The sequence below is a fragment of the Carassius auratus genome, unplaced genomic scaffold (assembly GCF_003368295.1).
Source record: "Carassius auratus strain Wakin unplaced genomic scaffold, ASM336829v1 scaf_tig00217411, whole genome shotgun sequence".
NCBI lineage: Eukaryota > Metazoa > Chordata > Actinopteri > Cypriniformes > Cyprinidae > Carassius > Carassius auratus.
This window is the reverse complement of record NW_020529057.1, coordinates 68746-94038: the sequence shown is the minus strand read 5'-3', so window position 1 is coordinate 94038 and position 25293 is coordinate 68746. Positions and strand designations below refer to the sequence as shown.

General features: G+C 37.3%; 1 protein-coding gene across 1 annotated transcript; it reads right to left on the bottom strand.

Moving 5' to 3' along the window:
- Positions 1 to 815: 815 nt before the first annotated feature.
- Positions 816 to 24432, bottom strand: LOC113100926 (zinc finger protein 501-like). The gene is made up of 3 exons (XM_026265415.1): positions 24428 to 24432; positions 21776 to 21822; positions 816 to 2967 (listed from the first exon to the last, which is right to left on the bottom strand). Exons 1-3 carry the CDS (start codon positions 24430 to 24432, stop codon positions 1748 to 1750), a joined length of 1272 nt encoding a protein of 423 aa, XP_026121200.1. The 3' UTR covers positions 816 to 1747.
- Between the last annotated feature and the right edge of the window lie 861 nt (positions 24433 to 25293).

The window sequence follows — 25293 nt, the reverse complement described above, 5'->3', positions numbered from 1 at the left end:
TATATTTGTAAAATGGTGCAGTTTTTTAAATACACTTTTAACATCAATCAAGCTTTATAATAATCAAGTATTATTTAATATAACTTAAGCAATTAGAAGTAAATTTGATAACCATGTTTGAATGATATTACTCATTATTCATCAAACTGAACTTTAACAAACTGAATTTCATCAAACTGAACTTTAACAAACTGAATTTCATCAAACTGAACTAACAAACTGAATTTCATCAAACTGAACTTTAACAAACTGAATTTTAACTTGAGAGGTGGTTGCTTTTTCTGTCATTCAATTTTTGACAAAAAAAACTAACAAAAATACTGATAGGAAAATAATGATATGAATTCTAATAATAATAACTATAAAATACACCAAGGATTACTAAAGGATAATGAGCTACTGGATTTATAAATATTAATCAGGTTTTGTGCGTTTGCTTGAACTGAATTACTCTCTGCGATTTGTCACGTAGCACCACATCTACTGTAAACAGCATCACTGATTATAATGGGATCTATTGCATTTTGTTGTGCCGCTGACGTATGGTGTAGACACTGTGAGAGCCACGCAGATTTGTGTGGACACTGAATTATGCTCACCTCCATCTCAATTTTTGCCTGAAATGACACAGTCTATGTGCAAAACTATGTCAGAATATACGTGAATATGAATCTACATTTTCCTCTTACTTCAAACGAATACTTAATTTGTGACTCATCGTTAGCCTATAATTTTTAATAACAAAACATGCTAAAACAGTACGATGACAAATTCGCTCATATTAAACTTTGAACTTTTATTAATATATTATTAACTCGCTTAGCCGAAATTAAACTTTTATTCACAAAAGGTGTGCTTGCATCAATCTCATCGTGCAATAAACCAATCCCTGTTATAGCCTAAATAGAAGCTCTGCATACGCTTGCACCTGTTAATTGTTTATATTTTATATGAGTTCATTTTGCTTTTGTGTAATAGATGAATAACAATTTATTTGTTTTAGATTTTTTATGTTTAGATACTACTTTTTTTATTTTCCAGCATCCTGCACACACACAAGTCTTGTCCCGCGCCGCTCTCTGTTGCATCAGGTCTCGCGGGAGCAAGTCTGTAATCCACTGGTACTTGACTTGACAATGCGTGTGCTACATACTCTTTACAATCTCTAGATTATAAAACTAGCTGATTTATTCAACAACAAAATCACCCCAATCATTAATTTTTTCCTTAAATAGAGCTGTTCAAGTCATCTGGTGATTTTTTTCCATTTCTCAATATACATTGCTGAGAAACATTATCACAATGTGTGTTGTTTTTTCCAATATCGTGCAGCTCTACTAGTAAGTTAAGTCAAGCTAATAGGCGCAGTAGCTTCTACAGCATGAACACAAACATGTAGTCCTCCATTGTTGTTGGTGTTACATGACCTAGCGGTGTCTGACTATAGTAGAGAAGTGGGTTGATGACATCATTGTTTAACAAAATATATGGATTGGCAGTACACAAAAGCAAAAAAGGTGTCATTTTCAGATTTATCCACTCTGGGACCTGGTTTAAAAAAAAATTAATTCACTCTACCAAAATGCTGGATCCGTCTGGAGGAAACATATACCATACAAAATATTTACATATACAACTAAATGTGTCTCCCCGTGTACGGGGCCTTACTGTGATTGTTTTTTGTTTGACTGTATGTAACAGATGACATAAAGGAACACTTCTCACGTACATTGCGTTGATGTGCTTTCTATCCAGTGTGAATCCTCTCATGTGTTTTCAGCTCTATTTTCTGTCTGAATCTCTTGTCACAGTGTGAACACTTGTAAGGTTTCTCTCCAGTGTGAATCCTCTCATGTGTTTTCAGACTTGATGACACACTGAATCTCTTGTCACAGTGTGAACACTTGTAAGGTTTCTCTCCAGTGTGGATCCTCTCATGTGTTTTCAGATGTGTCGAATCACTGAATCTCTTGTCACAGTGTGAACACTTGTAAGGTTTCTCTCCAGTGTGAATCCTCTCATGTGTTTTCAGATGTGCTAACCGACTGAATCTCTTGTCACAGTGTGAACACTTATAAGGTTTCTCTCCGGTGTGAAGCCTCTCGTGTTTTTTCAGACTTGAAAAATCACTGAATCTCTTGTCACAGTGTGAACAGTTGTAAGGTTTCTCTCCAGTGTGGATCCTCTCATGTTTTTTCAGATTTGATGATTGACTGAATCTCTTGTCACAGTTTGAACACGTGTAAGGTTTCTCTCCAGTGTGGATCCTCTCATGTTTTTTTAGATGTGTTAACCGACTGAATCTCTTGTCACAGTGTGAACACTTGTAAGGTTTCTCTCCAGTGTGGATCCTCTCATGTTTTTTCAGATTTGATGGATGACTGAATCTCCAGACACAGTGTGAACACTTATAAGGTTTCTCTCCAGTGTGAATCCTCTCGTGTTTTTTCAGACTTGATGACACACTGAATCTCTTGTCACAGTTTGAACACTTGTAAGGTTTCTCTCCAGTGTGGATCCTCTCATGTCTTTTCAGATGTGTCGAATCACTGAATCTCTTGTCACAGTGTGAACACTTGTAAGGTTTCTCTCCAGTGTGAATCCTCTCATGTGTTTTCAGATGTGCTAACCGACTGAATCTCTTGTCACAATGTGAACACTTGTAAGGTTTCTCTCCAGTGTGAATCCTCTCGTGCAGTTTTAAACTGCTTGGTGAACTAAAAGTCTTTTCACACTCAGAGCACACGTACTCTCTCACGCCAGTATGTTTTATCTGAAGATGTTCTTTCAAACTTTGTAGATGCAAAAAACTCTCACCACACAAATGACATGAATGTGGCTTCTTCTTTGCATGAACTTTCAAGTGTTTCTTCAGAAGTGAAGCCCATAAAAACATTTTACCGCATTGATCACATGCATGCTGCTTCTCTTGATGATTTGGTTCTTCATTTTCCTCTTCAATGTACTCTGAAATAAAAGTAAAATTTTTATTTTTGGTATATTGATAAAAGCTGAGAACATCTGTTAAAACACAATTTACTTTTTTTGCTTCAGATTTAATGACTTTTACTAATTTAATAGGGAAACTGGGTAAACATTTTTAAGCATCACTTTATCACCGTCACAGCCCTAGTAAAATGTATATATTTTATATACACATTTATAAACAGTAGGTAGACAACCAGAATGGGTAATACCACCGCGGTGTAAGGGAAACAGGTCAATTTAGCTCAAAGGGAATCATTTAAGATTTTAAAGGGAATTTGAACAGAATCACTGTTTCACGGCTGTTCACGGAGACGCGCCTGCGATTCAGTGAACGAGCCGTTTAACATCAAATCTGCGCTGGATACTAATATCCAAACTATAGTGAAAACACTATCAATTAGCACAGTAACAAGATCGACAGTTTAAGACATTAACTTGTAAGCACAAAACACAAGATACTTCTCTTTTCAATATGAATAAGGCTTTATTAGATAAATCTAAGACATATAAACTAATCTAACACATAAACGCACGCACACACACATTCACACAAGTTGCAGGAAGGTCGAAAGTTAGGGAAAGATGAGTTTAAGAGAATGGAAATATGGAATCCCAAGTTAACAGCAATACGTTAAATTGCATAAACATGAACAACCATCAATCACGTAATTAGAGCTCGCATTGAGTTCCTCAATGAGGTTAAAATTATATTAGATACACCAGTAAAGGTCACAGTCTGGAGGTAAAGTTACTTGCATCTCCTGTGAAGAAGGAGCCTCGGTGAAAGGGCTATCCCGAGGTCGTTGATTGGCTGGAAGTTCAGTCTCTGAAGTGACGTCTTGGGAAGCCCGTGGTTGTTGGGCGTTGGCTGAAAGTGCAGAGTCGTGTTCGCTGGTTGAAGTTGAATGGACGTTACAAAACTTAACTCAGAACACGAAACTCTCAAACGGAAAAGAAAATAAATAAAGTTTGACGAGACTAGGTTGTGTCCCTTCTCATAGTAGCAGCAGGCAGGCACGCTGGAACCGCGCTCAAAGAACAATGATGACTACCGCATGGCTAGATGCTACAAGCTAAAGCTAGGTAGCAAAGCTACAAGCTAAAAGCTAAGAGCAGGCATGACTGATAGCACGAGCAAGGCTGGAACTAAAAGCCGACATGGCTAATAGCAGCAGCTAGACTAGAACTAAAAGCAGACTAAAAGCAAGGCATGACTGATAGCACAAGCAATGCTAGACTAAAAGCCGACATGGCTAATAGCAGCAGCTAGACTAGAACTAAAAGCAGACTTTAATCGTGTCCAAAGTTTTTAAACTTCCTTGTTGGCCACCCCTCAAATGTTGCCTTGACCAATCAGATATGTTCTTGGGGTGGGTATCATAAATCATTTGTTTATCTTACCAAGCATGTGGTTCTTGCCTCACAGGGTCTAATTTTGGACATGATTCCTATAACATGATTATGATATATTTTACAAATAAATGATTGTCAGGACAATATCAAGCAAGAAAATGCGATTATTTGAATACTAGACATGACTAGGTATCCTATAGTTATCAAAAGACATACACAATAAGTGATTATACATGATAGTCAAATGTGTGGGTTACACATAAATGAATATGGAGTTAAGCAATGGAATGATTCATTCATAAGTCTTTTTTGAGTTCATTCTGGTCCATATATAATGTATAAAAAGGGTTTCTTTGCCATTCTCTGGCAAAGGACTTTTCTGTGAAGACAAAGGTTTAAAGCCCTTCCCCCTTAGGAATTTCAGTCTGGTTTCACTGGCTGGGGGGGAAGTCAATGCAAGTATTTAACTTGATCTCCTGGGTTTACATGTGATGTCCAGCGTTGCATTTCAATCACGAACAATAAATTTGACAATCTCTTCTTCGAATTAAAATTGTTAATAATTGTTCTATTGGTGTTAATGTTGAAAGCTGTTGTGTGAACAAGTTGGTTGGTTGGTTATCTTGCTTGGTTCCTGTGGCACTAGAACTGATTTATGACTTCCTGAGGAATTCAGCTCATGTTTCAATGCACACAGCTCTGATAGACTCTTTGATTTGTCTGATTTGACTCATTTCTGCTACAGCGGCATGCAGGTTCACATGACCAAAATAAGAAATGCGCTGTGTAAATAAGTTCAGAGGGCGCGTTTGCATACTGCTGTTAATACGCAATTCCCATTTTAGATCTACAAACTTTACTGTACAAGATTTTTTTTCAAACTGAAAACATAAATCTAGGCTATCCGCTAGCGTTTTCAAAGCACAATTCAAAACTGTGACATTTCATTCACTGACGCTCTACAGACGGCAGCGCTAAACCCGTAAATCCATGTACTTACTTGCTGGCAACCCGCCAAAATAAAAGCCGATTTTCAGTTTGTAAATTCCGAAAGTTTAGATTAAAATAATAATAATAATAATAGCATTTTTTATAATACTAATATTATTAAAAGAAATTTACATTTATTATATAATAATTGTATATTAATTGAAAATAATTTGCGGGGTGTTATTGATTATGCCATTATGTCTATACATGAGCGCTCAAATGTCTGATTTCACATGATTTCACGAGCAGGTCAAACAAAAAAGCAGATTATTAATAACTATGAGGCCATTCTTAAAAATATTTTGGTTTGCAGTAACAGTAAAAAAAAAAGGGTCGTAGGTTGGTGTATATATATTTTTTTTTTCAAGTTTCAATGTAAAAAAAAAAAGTCAATTTTTGTGATGTTGATGACGTCGGTATGAATTTAAACAAATTAGCATATTGTGACATCACTGACTGGGTCTTCAACCCGTGCCTACGGGCGCATCTTTGCAAACCTCATTTTGATGCAGGCTATATAGACTACAAACAAATTTAAATCTTTGTCAAAAACATGTTTATTGCATGAATTTCAAGTGAAAAAAAAGAGAGGTACTGTTTTACTTGCATCCACCGCTATGTATCAATGCAACCTAATGAGAGAACGTTTACTTTGCTTTCTTGGGTTGTCACTTTTGTGAAAAAAAATCCTGTTTGATTTGAGTGACGAGTGTTCATTGAATCGATTGTAAAATCGATTTTGCATGTCTAAAGTTTTATACTGCAAATAACACCAAATATAGGTACATCAACGGACAACAGGCAGGAGGAATGTAAAGATTCAAAGACCAATATTTCTGATGATTTATTGGCGTGAAGTTACGTGCACAATGACAAACAGGAGCGCAAAATTTTCGAAAAACAATAAGCAGAGTGGACTGACATAATGCAAAACATTTACTGCAGGCATCAACATGGCTGTGTTTACGATTAAATTTCAACAACAAAAACAAAAAAATTGCATAAGCGATTTTCTTAGGCTGTAAAAAAAAATCTTTTTTCGAATATTCGTCGAATTTAAAATAGAAATCCACATTTGAATGCGCATTCGAATTTTGGGTGTGCATTAAGGAAGCTGCCTTATGAGCCCCGGTACGTGTTCAATTCCATCTCGCGCGCACAGCTGTGTCTACACAACTTTCAAAGGCGGACGAGCTCGACACGCAGTATCTGCTTTCTCATCTTTCACCTCGTGTACGTGCACGAGATGCGATGACGATGTATGTGCCATTGCATTATAAGGTTATGTTAGCCTATCCAGTTGAAGCCACTTAAATAAAAGAAAAAAAAATGAACATCAATGTGGAGAAGATCTTTTTTTACATCAAAACTGCATATTTCGCGCATTTTCTAGAGGGACACTGTTGGACTCGCGTCTCCCACAAGAGAGCCGCATGTTTAGAAAGACATGTAAAATTTTTGTATTAATTTTAATTTTCTAAAAAATATCTCGAGACTTTATGTTGGGTTTTTGTTCCCCATCCCACTGCATCTCATGTTTTTAAATGAAATAATGTATCCTGTGTGACCTTTTTATTTATTAAAAAAATGCATGCATACATGATGCTGTTTTGTTTATAGTTCTTTAAGCAAATTAATTAATAATAATTGGTTCATAAACATTATTTGAAATATTGTTTTTTTCAGTCATGTATTCTAATGCTTTGAATAAACATACAGTAATATTTTGCTTGATGTGCTATCTTGAGCCTCAGAAGAGAAGCAAAAAGCTTTTCTTCACCCTAACTGAAATTATGCATTTAAAATTTGAATACAATTTGAATTTTGATCATATTTAAGTAAAAAATTCGAATTTAGTTGTTCAGGTATTTTGACAGCCCTAGGCAATTCAAGCCCAAAGCATATTAGACTGAATTCACATTTCTGTTGTAAAAAGAGAAACATTGTGCAGAAGTATTATTTGCGGTTATGCGTGTTTGTCCGAGGCTGCAGTTGCTGTGTGACGCCTGTTAAAAAAAAAAAAAACCTGGATGCGCTCTGAGAGAAGGTCATTAAAATCATTTAAAATAGTTTTTGAAACTTGTGTTGGTTGTTTCGTGCTTGATTCGAACCTAAAGTGACAGTGGACACGGTCACGGTTTTAGACTAGAGAGGAGAAGGGATGGGAAAAGACCTGGGCACAGTTTCTCCAGAACTTCGTGCCAAGTTAAAGCGGTGTCGAACTGTTTTAATGAATTTTTTTAGATGTATTATGGTGCCCGAACCTGTAGGATTTTGAACAGTGACCGCGAACATTTAGTTTACTGTAGCTGCAGCCATCATTACCAAGCGCGAACCGTTGACTCTGACTCTCAGAGATGAGACGAAGAGAACGCACAGGCCACAGTGTGACTTAAATATAATTAATAGTATGTTATTGCGTTTGTATTAGTTGTTTGAAGAGTAAAAAAATAATTGGTCGGTCTTAACACAAATTTACAATCGGCAAGTCGGTCGGACTAAAAGCAAAAAAAATTATAATAATTGAGTCGGTGCTAAATTGACAGGGTTACGGCAAACAAGAATATTTTTAAGGATGGCCTGACTGGACTGTCACACCCATACTATTATAATGAGAACACCATTATAATAAAACGCTGTGAATTTTTAAAGTTTAGCTGCCGTGTTTCTGCACATTCTGCACACACATCCGCAAAAGGAGTTCACATTCAGAGCCCACGGACACGTTCATTTGCATTTGGGCTCTTTTTGCAGATAGCAAGCATATTAGTCCTAATATTAACGTTATGTTGTATAAATAAAGCGTATTCTACATTGAATTATGAGTTTAATCCCATTGATCAAAAACTCACTCTACTGGTCATCTTCAGTGCGCGCAGCTCAAAACAGAAATACAGAACATTAATAACTACTGTCATATAGGCTAACTTTATAACGAGAGCACTATTGTAAAAAATGTGTATTGTTAGGGTTTCGCTGACATTTAATTTGAACCATTTTAAATCAAAACATAAAACATTATTTACCCCGTTTATATCTGCGAAGCATTTGTTACACATTTTCCATGTGTGTTAACATCAGTAATTATGGCTGTAGAATGTCTGACTTGACTCAATGTATTTTGCCCCGCCCCCAAACATATGATTCGATATCAGCAAGATTGGAAAATTCCGATTCGACTAAGAAAATCCTTAGCCGGGAACACCACTAATATATATATATATATATATATATATATATATATCTCGTCACGATCATCAGCTGGAGTGACCATAAACTCCAATAGAGGGGAAACTCCACTCAGGACTATGACTACGGTTTCACTCCTAAAAGGATTCAACAGGAATCTACGCATTATACATGCACCGGGACACTTTACTTTTACAGACCACTTTACAGAACCAATGCAAGTATCCACTATCCACTGCCATGACGCTCCACTGTCTATTGTGCATGAGTGCTCGCTCGCTCTCGCTGCAGTTCGTTCGCTCTCTCTCTCTCTCTCTCTCTCTCTCTCTATCCATGCTTTCCGTGCGTTGACATCTATGTTTAATGTGTATACGTTTGTGTTAAGTCAGATGTTCCATGTTGCCCTGTAGTGTAGTTTAACCCTTTAACTGTCACCCCGTCCCGTATACGGAACGCTTACATTTACTTCACTATATTACTCTCAAAAATCTACACACACACGGATAAAAAGCTACATTTTTTTACAAGTTTTCATTTAAGTTCATTCTTGGTTTAAAAAATATCTTCACATTTACATTGAAATTTACATTTAATGATTTAGCAGACACTTTATCCAAAGTGACTTACAAATGAGAACAATAGAAGCAATCAGATCAACAAGAAAACAACAACAATATACGAGTGCCATGACAAGTCTCAAGTACAGTACGCATAGCCAGGGTTTTTTTTTTTTAATGAAAGACAAGAAAAGAAAGAAAAGTGCTAGTATTATTTGGTTAAGTGCTGGCGAAAAAAAGATGAGTCTTTAGATGTTTCTTGAAATTGAGATCGGGAGGTCATTCCACCTGCTGGGAAAAAAAGTCCAGAAAAAGGTCAGTGAGAGTGATTTTGAAATTCTTTGGAAACCACAAGGCGTCATTCACGTGCGGAGCACAAACTTCTGGAGGGCACATAAGATTGAAGTAGTGGGTTTAGGTATGTTGGTGCCATGCCAGAGGTTGTCTTGTAGGCATGCATCAGTACCTTGAATTTGATGCGTACGGCTACTGGTAGCCAGTGTAACCTGATTAGGAGAGGAGTAACGTGAGCTTTTTTTGGCTCATTGAAGACAACCTTTGCTGCTGCATTCTGGAATAGTTGCAGAGGCTTGATAGTACATGTTGGAAGGCCCGCCAGGAGAGCATTACAATAGTCCAGTCTGGAGAGAACAAGAGCTTGGACAAGAAGTTGGATTGCTTGCTCTGACACTAAGGGTCTAATCTTCCTAATGTTGTATAAGGCAAATCTGCAGGAAAGGGTCGTTGTAGCAATAAGGCATGTGAAGCTTAACTGATGATCCATCACAACTCTTAGGTTTCTGGCTGTTCTGGAGGGAGTTATGGTTGACTAACCCAGCTGTATAGAGAAGTTGTGATGAAACGATGGGTTAGCTGGAACCACCAGAAGTTCTGTCTTGGTAAGGTTGAGCTGAAGTTGATGGCCATTCATCCAGCTAGAAATGTCACTCAGACAGGCTGAAATGAGATCAGCTACTGTCGGGTCATCTGGGTGTCATCAGCTAAGCAGTGATAAGAAAAGCCATGCTTCTGAATGACAGATCCTAATGACGTCATGTAGATGGAGAAGAGAAATGGTCCAAGTACTGAGCCTTAAGGATCCCCAGAAGCAAGTTGTTGTGACTTTGAAACATCACCCCTCCAAGACACGCTGAAGGATCTATCGGAGAGGTAGGACTGGAGATTGGAGGACTTCTCAGGGTGGACAGGAGAAACTGGTGATTAACTGTGTCAAAAGCAGCAGACAGGTCCAGTAAGATGAGTACTGAGGATTTTGAAGCTGCTCTTGCCAGTCGCAGGGCTTCAGTAACTGAGAGCAGGGCAGTCTCAGTTCAGTGGCCACTTATGAAGCCAGATTGGTTGCTGTCCAGGACGTTGTTCTGTACAAGGAACATAGAGAGCTGGTTGAACACAGCTCGCTCAAGTGTCTTTGCAATGAATGGAAGAAGGCATACCGGTCTGTAGTTTTTTAGAATCATTGGATTTTGAGATGGTTTCTTAAGCAGTGGGTTTACCCGAGCCTGCTTAAATACTGAGGAAAATGTTCCAGAGTGAAGAGAGGAGTTGATAATGTGAGTAAGTGAAGGTATGACTGACGAAGAGATCGCTTGAAGGAGGTGAGTGGGGATCGGATCAAGTGGACAAGTAGTAGGATGACTGGACAGGATAAGTTTGGAAACATCCATCTCTGAGAGTGGAGAGGAGGAGAGAGAGTGTGCATTGGTCATTGTGAAGTTGTCCTCAGTCTACGTTGTGAAGAATTGGTCATTGATGGTTCTTGTCTTATTTGTGAAGAAAACTGCAAAGTCGTCAGATGTAAGAGTTGATGGAGAATGAGGTGGAGATGGATTAAGAAGGGAAGAGAAAATTTTAAAGAGTGTCTGAGGATCACACAATTTTTAATTTTGTTGTGGTAGTAGGATGTTTTAGCTGTGAAGACATTTGCAGAGAAGGAAGAGAGCAAAGAGTGTCCTTAGCACCGTTCGTGTCCAGAGCTGAAAACTGAGAGAGTGCAGGAAGTGAGGATGAAACCACAGAAAATAGGCAAGATGGAGAGAGTGAGCGTAGGTTCCGTTGAAAGGTGACCTGCGTTGGAGTGTGTGTCGCTTCAGGAGTAAGTGCTAGGTTAGCAGTAATGAGGAAGTGGTCTTGAGGTGTGCAGTGGAACAACTAAAGAGCTGTCCACGGAGCAACAACTTGTGTAGATGAGGTCCAGTTGGTTGCCTGATTTGTGAGTCGCTGTAGTAGACACTCGCTTGAGATCAAATGAGGTGAACATAGTGTTTTGTTCCAAAAATACTACTTCCGGTTTGTCACAAGTTTCGGAAAGTTTTTTTCGAGTATGGCTCTGTGTGACGTTAGATGGAGCGGAATTTCCTGCCGGAAGAGCGCGTGCTCCCGTATAGCAGAGCACTGAGAGCACAACAGACTTCACTGATCAGAGCGAGAGCATCGCGAAATGTCACAAAAGAAGTGTGTTTTTGGTTGCCAGGGCAAGACAACCCTGCACAGATAACCAAAAGAGAAACAGCATTAAGGGACCAGTGGATGGAGTTTATTTTTACAGAGCATCAACAGAGTTGTGCAAGTGTTTGTGTTTGTTCCCCTGCATTTCGAAGATGCTTGATTTACAAACAAGGCCCAGTTTGATGCCGGATTTGCACATCGTTTATTTCTTAAGGATAATGCAGTCCCAACGAAAAAGGGTCACGATCGTGTGTTGGAACCGCATGCGGTGAGTAAAACTGCTTCAAATATCTCTGTGTTATTAACTTAGCTATCGGCATGTAAGCACATCAATTAAACAAAATGCAATGTTGTCATCAAACTGTACTTTCCACATGTACAGCTTAAAAAAAAAAAAAAAGATGACAAAGTGGAACTTAGTCATTTTCCAAAACCGCTAAGCAAATATATACAGTTTCAGTACGTAACATAAAACATTGAGACTGATTGCTTATGCTGCTCTTGTTAAATTTCAGCCTCTGATTCTGGATCATAAATATACGCTGAATCTGACTGTTAGCCATGGTTTTTTTTGGTTGGTTTTGTCCTCACGGTGTCACAGCTTCCAGACGCACTCAACACAAAAGCCTACTGGCGCTCGTGATTCTTTAGCTCCGCCCACACGTCACGCCTCCAGCCACTCGTGTTTTTCCGGGAAAAATCGGTACAGACTATCTTTCTCTTATGAATATAATAAAACTAAAGACTTTTTGGAGTTATGAAGGATGCAGTACTACTCTATAGGTACTCAAGATTAACAGGATATTGAGTGAAAACGAGCATTTCACCCCCCTTTTAAAGTTTTGAACTAAAATATTATTTTTACCATATAGCCTGTAAATAAAATGCATACTTTTCAAAGCAAAGAACACTTACAGAGTGTAGGTTGCTTCTGGTGTTTGGATTTGTACTTTAATCTAATGAGATCCAAGTTTAAGAATAGCCTACTACGGTTTTCTCTCTCTCTCTCTCTCTCTCTCTCTCACTCTATTTAACAGATTTAACTTACAATGAAATACATCATCCTTCAGGCAGACTGAATGTTTTCCTGCCTTGCTAAATGTTGGGTCAGTTAGCACGAGTCACGCTCACTGTGAAGCGGGAGCAGTCAACAGAGGATTCCGCTTGGTCTTAAAAGGAACACTCTGACTTTTTGGGACTTTAGCTTATTCACAGTATCCCCCAGAGTTAGATAAATCCATACATACCTTTTTCATTTCTGTGCGTTCTGTAAGTGTTATTTGACGCACCCACCGCTAGCCTAGCTTAGCACAAAGACTGGATGTAAATGGATAATGGTAGCATAGTAATCCCAATAAGTGACAAAATAATGCAACATTTTCCTATTTACATGTTGTGATCTGTATAGTCACAGCGTGTACAAATAACAAGGCTATATGAGACAGAGACCATTGTTAATCGTATAAATACTGGGAACTATATTCTGACTAGGTGTAGGAGCGCAGCTAACCTTATTCGGACGGAGTGGCATTTCGTTTCATTTTGGTCTGAAGATGATCTGAGTCAAATTTGTTGAAAATCAGACAAACGGGTCTAGGAGGAGTTTGAAAAAGTAGTTTTTCAACATTAATCAAAATGGCCGACAGGGAGTTTGCTCAATTTTGGCATAATTGGTATTGATGTTCTCGACATGACCCAAAGAATATAGGGAGATCACTTTGATTTCAATAGTCTAATTTATTCAAAAGTTATTAGCATTTTTTTTTACATTTCATTTTATTATTTTGACCACAAGGTGGTGCTGCCCCCAAACTTTCTGAGTACCATCAGGGCATGGAGCCAAACATTTTTGTAATTATTTTCATAACGTTGCGATAATGCATAAGAAAATACTCACCATGACCCTCCGAATCTAAAGAGATCAGTTTTGTGATTTTTGACCAAACCATTCAGAAGTAATAAGCACAAATATGCATTTTTCATATCTCCTGACAGGTAGTCTCAGGTCATGCTTGTTATAACACAAACCAAGTTGGTCTCAATACGCCCAACCGTTGCCGATATATAGCCTCACATGCATTTTTGTGTGCTTTTTGTAAAATCCATTCACGTGTCATTCGAGAATGGTCGGACGACTAAACTTGAATACCTCAACTTTTTGCTGGCGTGGTCTGAAGATGATGTGAGCCAATTTTTGTGAAAATTGGATTAACCGTCTAGGACAAGTTCTAAAAAGTAGGTATTCTCGAAAAAGAACACAACTTCTGCAGTTGGCCAGTATTTCGGGTTTCGACCGAACGAGAAGGGACAGGTGGTAAATAAGGACGAGGCTATTTGCAAATTGTGCCCTCACGAAAAAAGATGACTCTGGGAATATGCTGCAAATAAAAAAAAAAGCAGATGCAATTGCAGGTCCTGTAGGCATCGGCAACGTAGAGGACCGAATCGGAGCTGAAGTAACAGCCTACTGTTTAGAGCCAGTTACTCAAGGAGACCAGAACCCACTTCATTCATGGAAGAATGCTGCCTGGTGTTTTCCTGCGAGTGGCACGAAAGTACCTGTGCGTCTGTGCCACAAGCACACCATCGAAGCAGGTTTTCAGCACCGCAGGTAAAGTTGTCGGTCCACAACGTGCCCTAGCAAAAAATCTTGACTAGATTGTATGCCACTTGCCATTTGTTCCTATTGTTTATTTTTTATTAAATGGATTCAGGTATTTTTATTTGGTTTTCATTAAAAACTATTTTGGAAAGAAGAAATTTTTATTTAGACCTATTGCTTTTCAATAAATTTTATTATATATATATATATATATATATATATATATATATATATATATGGATGTTTATTTTAATTCAACTCTGGTTGACCGTTGTGGGTCTATTTGCTCTTTTTTTATAAGCTGCTCTTTGTTATTAAAAGTTGTTTGTGCGGTGTGATTTTTATGGATGGGTGTTTTTCCACAAATATCACATTCGAATAATTTTGAGCTCACAAAAAAACTAATATTTGAATATTTAAATTAAGTTTAATGAGACAGAAGTTATTTTTCATCAACATTTAGTGTTTCTGTCATTTTTGAACAAGCTTACACACAATAAGCTTGAACATTACACATTGTTTTTTGTAGCTGAAAAACTTTAACAATGCAAACAAACAAAAGTACAGATTAAAAGCAAAAAAAAAAATTAACAAAGAAAAAACGTAAAGCAGCCTGCAGCAATTAGGCCATTGTCCAGAATGTAGCTTACACTTAACTTTGAAACTGTCAGCAAATCTTTTTTGCTTTTTCTATTGTTTTTTAACACGTTCTTGTTAAGTAACACGGGCATGTATGATCGGGGGAAAGTCGGCTCCTTAGTCTGTTAACAATAAGGCCGGCATTGAGGTTTCATTGAGAAACCTGAGATCTTTGGGCCAAGGGTCTAGGACAGACGTGAGAAGGAGTTTTCACTGCATTCTCCAAGTTAGCTGTGTTTATTCGTTGCTTGAGAGATGCCGCAACAATGTTCTTGAATGCGGTCAATTTCTGTGATTATCCACGGCATATTTGAAGTACTGTAGAAGACCGCAGTTCTTATTCATTCATTAATAATTTTTTGCTTGCATACATCTTCAAATATGCCGTGGAGAATCACAGATATTGACCGAATTAGGTTTTATTGTGGACTTATTTCCATTTTTTTTCTTTATGGCAAGCAAACGTATGTCGATATGTTTATTTATCAAATAATTAGAGCAGAACGAATATTATAATAATAATATCCCCAAGTGATTTTATTGATTTGTGTGCGGATCTCTGCGCAATACTGTTCTGTATGTTTATGTTAATTTAATTATGTTTGACCATTGCTATTTGTTGCTAATAAAAGTTGTTAATATTGTTGTGCATGTAATTTTGTTATTGTTTCAGTATTTAGTTTCTGAATGGTTTAGGCACAAGCCAACAGTTTGATGCTGTCTCAGCCTTACGTCATCATTTTTTAATTATTCACGGTAATACCGTATACCGAGGTAAAATAGGGAGGAGGTTTGACGTCATCAAAATCTGGATACCGCCCAAGCCTAGTTCACAACTTTCCCGCAAGCGGTTATATGGGCTGCCATAGACTTGCGGCGGAAGAAGAAGAAGGACGCCAATAATTTCAATAGGTGCCTTGCACCTTCTGTGCTTGGCCTCTAATAATAAGATCGGGAACGAAAACGATAGGTGCCTTGCACTTTGGGGCATGGCCCCTAATAAATGCTGCACATTGCACTCAACATCACACACGCTACGCAAATCTTGCACTGACATTTTGCACACCTGCATTTAAACCCAACAAACGTGACGTCTAGGGCTGGGACGATAAATCAATGCAGAATCGATTCGTGGATCGATTCTTAGATTTTAACTCTTGTGAATTGTTCAAATTCACTACCCTTTCGAGTTGTTCGGGATGAAAACATCCACTCAAACTGCTGTAAAAATGTATCAGATTCATATATTTTTTTTTTTCTTTTTTTTAGGTGGGACCAATAACCATTTAGATAGGCCTGTGCAAAAAAAAGCTTAGTTTCTGACTTGTATATGAAGCTATATGGAGTATAACAGCATATTATATGTGTATGTGTATGTGTGTGAGAAAGAGAGAGAGTGTGTGTGAGAGAGACCTTTGCGCACTTACCTTGATGTACATTAACAGATTTATGCAAAAAAAAATTGCAATTTCTCTGGAATCGATTCTGAACTTAGATTTTAACAGCAGATGGCGCTAGATGGCTACTCGACATACAAATCTGGGGTCAGATTCATGAAACATTCTTAAGAATAAAATTCTTCTCAACTGCCAATTTCTTCTTATTTTCTAACTTAAAGGGGGGTGAAATGCTCATTTTCACTCAATCTCCTGTTAATCTTGAGTACCTATAGAGTAGTACTGCATCCTTCATATCTCCAAAAAGTCTTTAGTTTTATTATATTTATAAGAGAAAAATAGTCTGTGCCGATTTTTTTTCGGAAAAACACGAGCGTCTGGAGGCGTGACGTGTGGGCGGAGCTAAAGAATCACGAGCGCCAGTAGGCTTTTGCGTTGAGAGCGTTTGGAAGTTGTGATATTACCGTACTAAGGAAAAAAAACATCATCCAAAACAAACCATGGCTAACAGTCAGATTCAGCCGTTTATTTATGATCCTGAATCAGATTCTGAGGCTGAAACTGAACGAGAGTAGCAGCAGCAATGACTACAGCAGGACGTCTCTATGTGGTATGTTTTGAAACTGTATATATTTGCTTAGTGGTTTTGGAAAATGACTAAGTTCCACTTTATGTCGTCTTTTTTTTTCTTTAAAGGTGTACAAGGTTTATTTGATGTGCTTAGGCGCCAATAGCTAAAAGTTAACAACACAGAGATATTTGAAGCAGTTTTACTCACCGCCTGCGGTTCCAACACACGATCGTGACCCTTTTTCGTTGGGACTGCATTATCCTTAAGAAATAAACGATACGCAAATCTGGCGTCAAACTGGGCCTTGTTTGTAAAACAAGCATCTTCGAAATGCAGGGAACAGACAAAAACACTTGCACAACTCCGTCGATGCTCTGTAAAAATAAACTCCTTCCACTGGTCCCTTAATGGTTTTTTTTTTTTTTTTTGGTAATCTGTGCAGGGTTGTCTTGCCCTTGCAACCAAAAACACACTTCTTTTGTGACATTTCACGACGCTCTCGCTCTGATCAGTGCATGTCTCTGCTCCGCTCTGCTCTTCCGGAAGAAGTGTCCTTAGGACCCATATAAGGAAATTCCGCTCCATTTAACGTCACACAGACCCATACTCGAAATAAACTTTCCGAAACTTGTGACAAACCGGAAGGAGTATTTTTTGGAACAAAAACAAACGTACAACTTAATTTTTTTTTAACTTTGTCCATGTTTAGCATTGGAATCCAACTCTTTAACAGTGTAAACAACTCAGTATGCATGAAATAGCATTTCACCCCCCCCCCCCTTTAAGAAAAAAGATAAGAATATTTTGTATTCCCCCAAAAAAATCTTCTTAAGAATGTTCTTATCTTTTTTCTTAAGATTGTTCTTAAGACAAAACCTAAGAAGAATTCAAATTCTTGAAAAGAATCTTCTAAAAAATCATCGTAAATAACTTCTTAAATTTAGGACAGCCCCAGGCTTGTCTTAAATCCCAAACAATAATAATTTATTGGGTTATTTAAAATTAATTATTATATTTTACCATTACAACAACAGCTCATATAATACTATGAGAGGAGGACTAGGGATGTGCACAAGTTTTGATGACATAAGGGTTAATGTAAACATGATCGCTCATGTTTATCCTGTGTATGACGCTGCTTTTTGCTGACTTCAAAACTCGTTACCAACTCTAAAACGAGTTAGATAGGGAGCTTTAATTGAACTCGTTAATTTGAGCTTATAAATACATAATCTTTGGCAGTATTCAGCGTATATGAATGCACAGGAGACATTTGCTGTAGAAGCGCGGACTCAAATACCGGAAGCGTTCACTCAGATGAGAGCGCAAAAACAGCACAAAATGAATGAAACGTATCACCGCAGCTTGAGATAGCCTATTTTAATAGTAACTGTTCAAAAACAGGCCGGTTAGTTAGTGGTTAGTTCTAGTACTGCAAATACAAATATATGGTCACTACATTAACAATAATATAAGATTTTCTAAATTTTATCTTGTGTGAAGTGTTCGTTCTTGCATTAAAACAGCTTTTGTCAAAAATAGACTCATTACGTTAACAATCGCTGCACTTCTGCAGAGCACTGCTCCTTGACACCTCTTGCAGTATGAATCCGTTAATACACACTGCAGACGGACTGTGTGAAACATGCGTTATACCGTAACACCAGAGCACCACTGTGTTTACCCTCACCACGCCTCGCAGTCACTGTTTAGAAATGCAACATTGTAAAGGGTCCGTCTGAAACAGTGTCACGCAGTATAACGTTTGTTTCCGAATGCTGAGTAATTAAATATGTATATAGGTATATTCAATATTAACATCGGAATCGAAAATATACACCGGTTTTTGGTATGAACTGGTTTCCGCCCAGCACCACTTATAATAATCATGTAATAAATTTGATTTCAGGTTATTTGGTGAAGACAGAGAGATGTTGTGACGACAGGACAGTTCCTCCTTTCACACAAGTCTCTGCTGTATATGGATGCCTGTCCACTAGCACTAGAATGAAGTTTACAACATTTTGGTGCCAGGGACCCCTTTCAGAGAAGATTTTTCAAGAACACCCTCAGAAATGCAAACAGATTTTAAGGGTTAAAATTATTAGTTAATAATAAAATTATTAATAGGGTGGAAGTATAATGAACATAATATGATTGTTTTGAGTGACTGCATTCATTTATTTTTTTATGGTCCCTTTTTATTAATAATACATTTGTTTAATCATACAGCACACTATAGGACTAAGTTACACCTGATCAGGAAAAAAATACATAACGTACATGTATAAGACACATTTTACTATTAATTTCAGAAATCGTGTAAATACTGATAAATAAAACAAACGTTAAGAAACTTAAAACTACAAACGCTGTAAATATTTTATTTATTTTTTCCGCTCATTTCAAATCATTTAAATTTAATGCTATTTAAAACAGAACAAAAAACAAATATAGGCCTATGATTAAAATAATCAAAAATTCTAGTGCCTTTACTTTCAAGCAGAATATCTTTTGTTAAATAAAGAAAACAAACAAAATGCACTTGCTATCTCCGTTTCTATGAACATCATCCTGAAATGTAAAAAACACAGTGGTATAGGGGTGTAAGAAAATATAGATACACGGGAGTATCGCAATATTTTATTGAGCGATACTCTATAGATTCTCAAAAACATAAAAAAATAAAAACTAAATAAAAATAAAAAAATCATACAAGATTCATAGGGTTGGGTACCGAAACCCGGTACAAATATGGCACCAGTATGCACCGAACCAAATCCGCGCTGTGATTTCGGTGCCTCTTAAATGCCTGAGAGATCGATTTAAATATTTGTCCTGATTCTCTGAAATGTACACACGAAGCATGGGCATCGCTAGGCTTTTTGTCTCCTCGTCTTTCAGCGCTCTTTTATCAGCAGACCGCGCGGAGCAGCGCGAGCGGACTCAAACACAAACAGCCCTCTCGTGGCTGGAGACGGTAATGTTTTCTCTTGGTTCTTGGTTCTAAATAAATGCGACTTATATATGTTTTTTCCTCATCATGACGTATTTTTGGACTAATGCGACTTATACTCAGGTGCGACTTATAGTCCTAAAAATACGGTACTTTTATTACATTTAAGCCCCTTTCACACTGCACGTCGGACCCGCAATATTTCCGGAACATAGCCGGGTCGCCTTCTGTGTGAAAGCAACCACGTCCCGGTATTGATTACCGAATTGAACCCGGGTCGGGACCTAGTAACATTGCGGGGTTCGACCCGGGACGAGCGCTGTGTGAACAAAAGCCAGATCTAATTCCTTGTCGAAGTGATGACGCACGTTATCGCGTGACTCTTTTATCGGCTGAAGATCAACGTTCGCGACGAAAACATATGTGCAAACTGTAATGAAGCAGAGATCAGTTAGTTCCTCACTTTCCGCGCTGACGCCGAGATCGTTTTCTTGCTTCAGTGAAAGTATAACTTGCCTAGCATTTTCCACTCGTACATTACACGTCACACGCTGATGTTACGTGTCGTTACGGGATCTTCAAGGGTTGTGTGTGAAAGCACGCACATATACTGGCAGTGTGAAAGTGCAAAATCTAGCGACCAGGGAACAATTGCAGGAATACTTTACCTGTGTATTTGCCGGAATGGCAGTGTGAAAGGGACTTTATTAAAATATACTTTATCTAATTATACGTACTTTATACAGTACACACACTACTATCCAAAAGTCATAGTCTTAGGCCGTCTGTTGTCAGACTGCATGTGCATTCAACAATCTTACTAGATTATTATTAAAATGAATGGCAAAATGAATATTTGGATATTTGGTAATCTGATATTTCCTCCTGACATACTACAGCAAAATATATAAATAACTGGCTTAAAACACTTTTTTGGGGTGAAAATACTAATGTGCCTAAGACTGTAGGCTACTTTACAAATGGCATTGCTGCTACTTTATAAAGAATGAGCATACAGTCATTCACTGAACTGATTACAGACAGTGACAGACAGCACTCATTTTAACTAATTTTAGGGGTGTTTTATGCAGTTGGTGCAGTGCTTGTGTAGTGGTTTTCAACGGCGATAAAGTTAGTTTGAAATTAGACATTAATTTTTTTTTTTTTTTTGCCAATTGAACTCTTTAAGGCGATTATGTTTTGAGCCCAAACTAACTCGGATAGTCATAAATCCATGCCCTTTACGTTTACAAGGCTTAATTTCTAGGGGGAAATTAACAATGAACCATTTAAATTAAATAAACGATTAACTACTTGACATTATAATGTAAAACCAATACCACAAAGTTCAGTTTTCGGAATTACCATTTTATGGGTTTTAAAATAATTTTACAACTTTTAATGTATGCAATAATATAAATACATTAAAGGACAACATCATTTGATCTAAAGGTATCAAACCAACTGTAAAATATACAGAATATTATTCAGTATAATGCACAATGCATTGTTTTTCAGATGATGCCTTTGTTGTTTATATACATTATTGAATCAACTGTTTTATATAATATACTCACTTCAATTAAACTGACACAGTTTGAGATAAAGGTATCAAACCAACTGTATTATATTCTTTATAATGCACAAGAAATGTTTTTTTAGATTATGCTTTTATTGTTTGACTTTGTATATTGTTTATATTTTATTAAAGGATACTGCAAGAACTTTAATTTATCCCCCTTTATTCATAATGCACAAAAAGTGGTTTAATTACATTGAATGTTACAAAATAGTCAAAGGAAATTTATATGAAAGACATAAAGGAGGAACTTCGCCTATTAATAAAAACCCATGGGTAACAAGTCTTCAGTGCCGCAGTCTACACCTAGACTTTATATAAAAACAGCCACAAATGTCTCCACAGAAATTCTCCAGGGCCCCAAAACACCCGATAAGTAAAACTTTGTAAGTCTAATGTAACATTACCACAAACAGTCATTAAAGATGAATGAAGAACAAAAAAAAATAATAAAAAAAAAAGTAAAATAAATAAGAATAAACACCAACCTACTTGTTCCTCTTGTTTTATTCTCCAGGTTTCTGGTTCCTCGTGTTTTATTCTCCAGGTTTCTGGTTCCTCGTGTTTTAATTCTGGTTCCTCGTGTTTTATTTCTGTTTCCTCGTGTTTTATTGTGCTGGTTTCTGGTTCACTCGTGTTCTCTTCTCTCTCCTCTTTCACAAACTCCATCTTCACAGCAGCAGATCTCAGTTTAGATGATAACGTTACTCCCCCAGATATTCCTGCTCGCTTCAAAACTCACGGATGTGAGGATGTTACAGGTATTTACTGAACTGATTCAAAATCTGTATTTCTCTCTCTTAGAAAAATATCTGTCTGTTTGTATGAAGGCAGCACACCGACATAACAACAACAGAGAGCGCGGTGAAACTGAACTTCTTCCTCTGAGGTTTAATGGTGTTTGTCAAACAAACGAATGTGTTTAGCGCCTCCCGCTGGACTGGAGCGAAGCGACGAGAGGAAGAAAGACCAGAACGTTGGAGTGTTTTTTTATTATTATTATTTATTGCAACAACATTACAACCAAACAAGGTACATGAACACATTTCCAAAAATATCCACAATTATTCAGACTTGGTTGAGCATAACCAAACTTATAACAACAAACACACTTTAAAAAAAAAAAAAAGAAAACAATTCTACAAAATGGGCTTTTAAATTAAATTATATCATTCCAACATAGAGGACAGCTTAAGGGCTTTTTTATTCTTAACAAATTTTAAGGATTTATATAAAAGTTTTAACTCGTTACACCAATGAATAAAGTTGGGTTTAGATTTAAACCATCTGCATTTGTGAATAAAAAAACCTCCCAAAACATATCAGAGAATTGAGAACAAATTCAAAATCTTTGTTTTCATGAAAAATACCAAACCGAACTACCTTCACATTGAATGGTGGTAATTCAACATCTTTGGAACATAACCAGTTTTGCATCTCACTCCAACAGAAGTGAACTGAATCACACCAAAAAAAAAAAAAAAAAAAAAAATTCTCTAAAGTTTCAATACTTGTTTCACAAAAAACACAATAATTTGCATCAACATTAAATTGTAACCTTAAAAATTCTTTGGTAGGGTAAATCTCATTTATAATCTTGAAGCACACGTTGGAAAAGGGAGTCTTTTTGGTGCTTTTGTTCTTGCACAAATTATGTATATTGTGACACGTGTCCTGAGCTCTCATCAGCGTCACCCTGGAATCCGAGCAGTCACACCTGCACCTGCTCGTCACAGGCTGAGCAGCCACACCTGAACCCCATCAAGCACTGCATATTTAAACCCAGCAAGCGAACACAGAGGTGAGAGATGATTGTGAGGAAGTGCTTATGGTTTCACGGTTTGGCTCGGTGGATTGAATGATATTCTTGGCTTTTATCGCTGGAATTAGCAACAACTGTACCGTGAATGTAATTATCATGGGTAAAAGTACGGATGGAGATAGTGATAGTATGTTATGGCAGGAGGTAAATAATAAGAGGAAAGGAAGGTGTAATAGTTCTGGAAGTTCCAACGATGATGTGGACGTGAGCGACAAGTCCAAAAAAGTGAAGTCTATAATTATAAATGGGGGGAAAAAGGAAAATGAACAAACTGAATGGAAAGTGATGATAACGTTCAAAAAAGAAGGGGGACATTTTCACCCACTAAAACTAACAAAAGCAATTGAGAAAGAAATGGGTAAGATCGAGTTTGCTAAATATTTGAATAATAGAAGGCTGCTGGTCTTTGCTACAGGTCAACTGCAAAGAGATAGATTTCTCAGAGCAGAAACACTTAATGGGGAAAGGATCTGTGCTCATATCCCTGGGAATGCAGCAAAGCTTAGAGGTGTTATCTATGATGTACCTTTGGCAAGAACAATGGAGGAGATAATTCAAGAAGTGAAAGGAGGGAAAGTTGTGAAAGCCACAAGACTACAAACCCAAAGAAAAGGGGTGAAAACTGATAGCTTATCAGTAAAGCTAGAATTTGAAAAAGAGATGCCAAAGAGGGTATGATTGGGATATTTGAGTTATGATGTAAGAGAGTTTATCCCAGCACCACTTCGTTGTTTCAAATGTCAAAGAATGGGACATACTGCTGGTCAATGAAAAGGTAAACAAAGATGTGCTAGATGTGGAGGTGAACATGAGTATGGAAATTGTGGTCAGGATACAGAAGTAAAATGCTGTAATTGTGGTGGTGAGCATAGCGCTGCTTTTGGAGGATGCCCTGTACAAAGACAAACCAGAGAGGTCCAGAAATATAAAGTAACTAATCAGGTGTCTTATGCTGATGCAGCAAAAAAAGTTAAGGAAAGTGAAATATACAGACCCAGTGTGGTACAAGTAATAAATAAAGCAAAAGAAGCTGAGAACAGAATAATTGAGATTTCATCTCCAATGTCAAGTCAGAGGCAAACCGAAATAAATCCATGGATAAGAGAGATCAATGAAGACACGCTGATTGTGGGTAAAACCAAATTTATTGCTTTCATCTGTAAGACTGTCAATGTGGCAATACAGCAAAAGAAAAAAAGTGATAGAATCAGGACAATAGTAGAGGCAGCCATAGAAATACTGGGGATCACTGAAGTTACAGCAGAAATGATTCATGAGATGTTGAACCCAAATAATGGAATGTCTCAAGGTGATTAACCTCATTATGGTATTTCATATCCTCCAATGGAACGCCAGAAGCTTAGTTGCAAATGGTCAAGAGTTCAAGAAGGTTGTAGCTGATCTGGAAGTTAGACCTGATGTTATGTGTATACAAGAAACTTGGTTAAGACCTCATTTGGACTTTGTAATATCAGGTTACAGTTCGGTTAGATGTGACAGAATTGGAAAACAAGGTGGAGGATGTATAACATTTATTAAGGATACTTTGGCATACAGAAAGATAACTGTCCCAAATAAGTATGAATGTATAGTAATAGAAATGTGTAGTCCCAGAGGAAATATAAAAGTAGTCAATTTTTATAACCCGTGTAAGAAATTATCAAAGCAAACATTCCATGAAGTCTCAGAAAGTGTTGATAGAAGAGAAATATGGTGCGGCGACTTTAATAATCACAATACTCTGTGGGGAAGTGATTATACAGACACAAATGGAGAAGTAGTGGAAGAACTAATTGAGGAGAGATTACTTGCTTGCCTTAACCCTTTCGAGTCGATTAACGCATATATGCGTTTTGAGTCATTTTCTCCTGATAACCCCGAAAAGAACTTAAATTACACTCTCAGTTTTAATCGTACAGATAAGAGCAATACATCAATCGAATCTGTAAAGGGTCTAGTTTTTTTTGGATACAGACATAATAACAAAAAACCTTTGTGCACTTATAAAATAAAGATAACAAACAAGGTGCGCTGTCTACAGTCTTTGTCTCCGCTGATCGTCATGTACAAACATTTAATTAAAATGAACTGTAACTCCGTGAATACTCAACGAAGAGACATGAGAGAGATATCTATAGAAAGCCTGGAATGTCTACTTTTAAACTAAACAAGTGCTGCCGAAAA

Excerpts from the sequence above, each read along its gene's own strand:
- LOC113100926 (XM_026265415.1), bottom strand. Across the intron at positions 2,968-21,775 it reads AAAACAAGAGGAACAAGTAG|AGTACATTGAAGAGGAAAAT; the intron begins GTTGGTGTTTAT and ends CTTTTATTTCAG.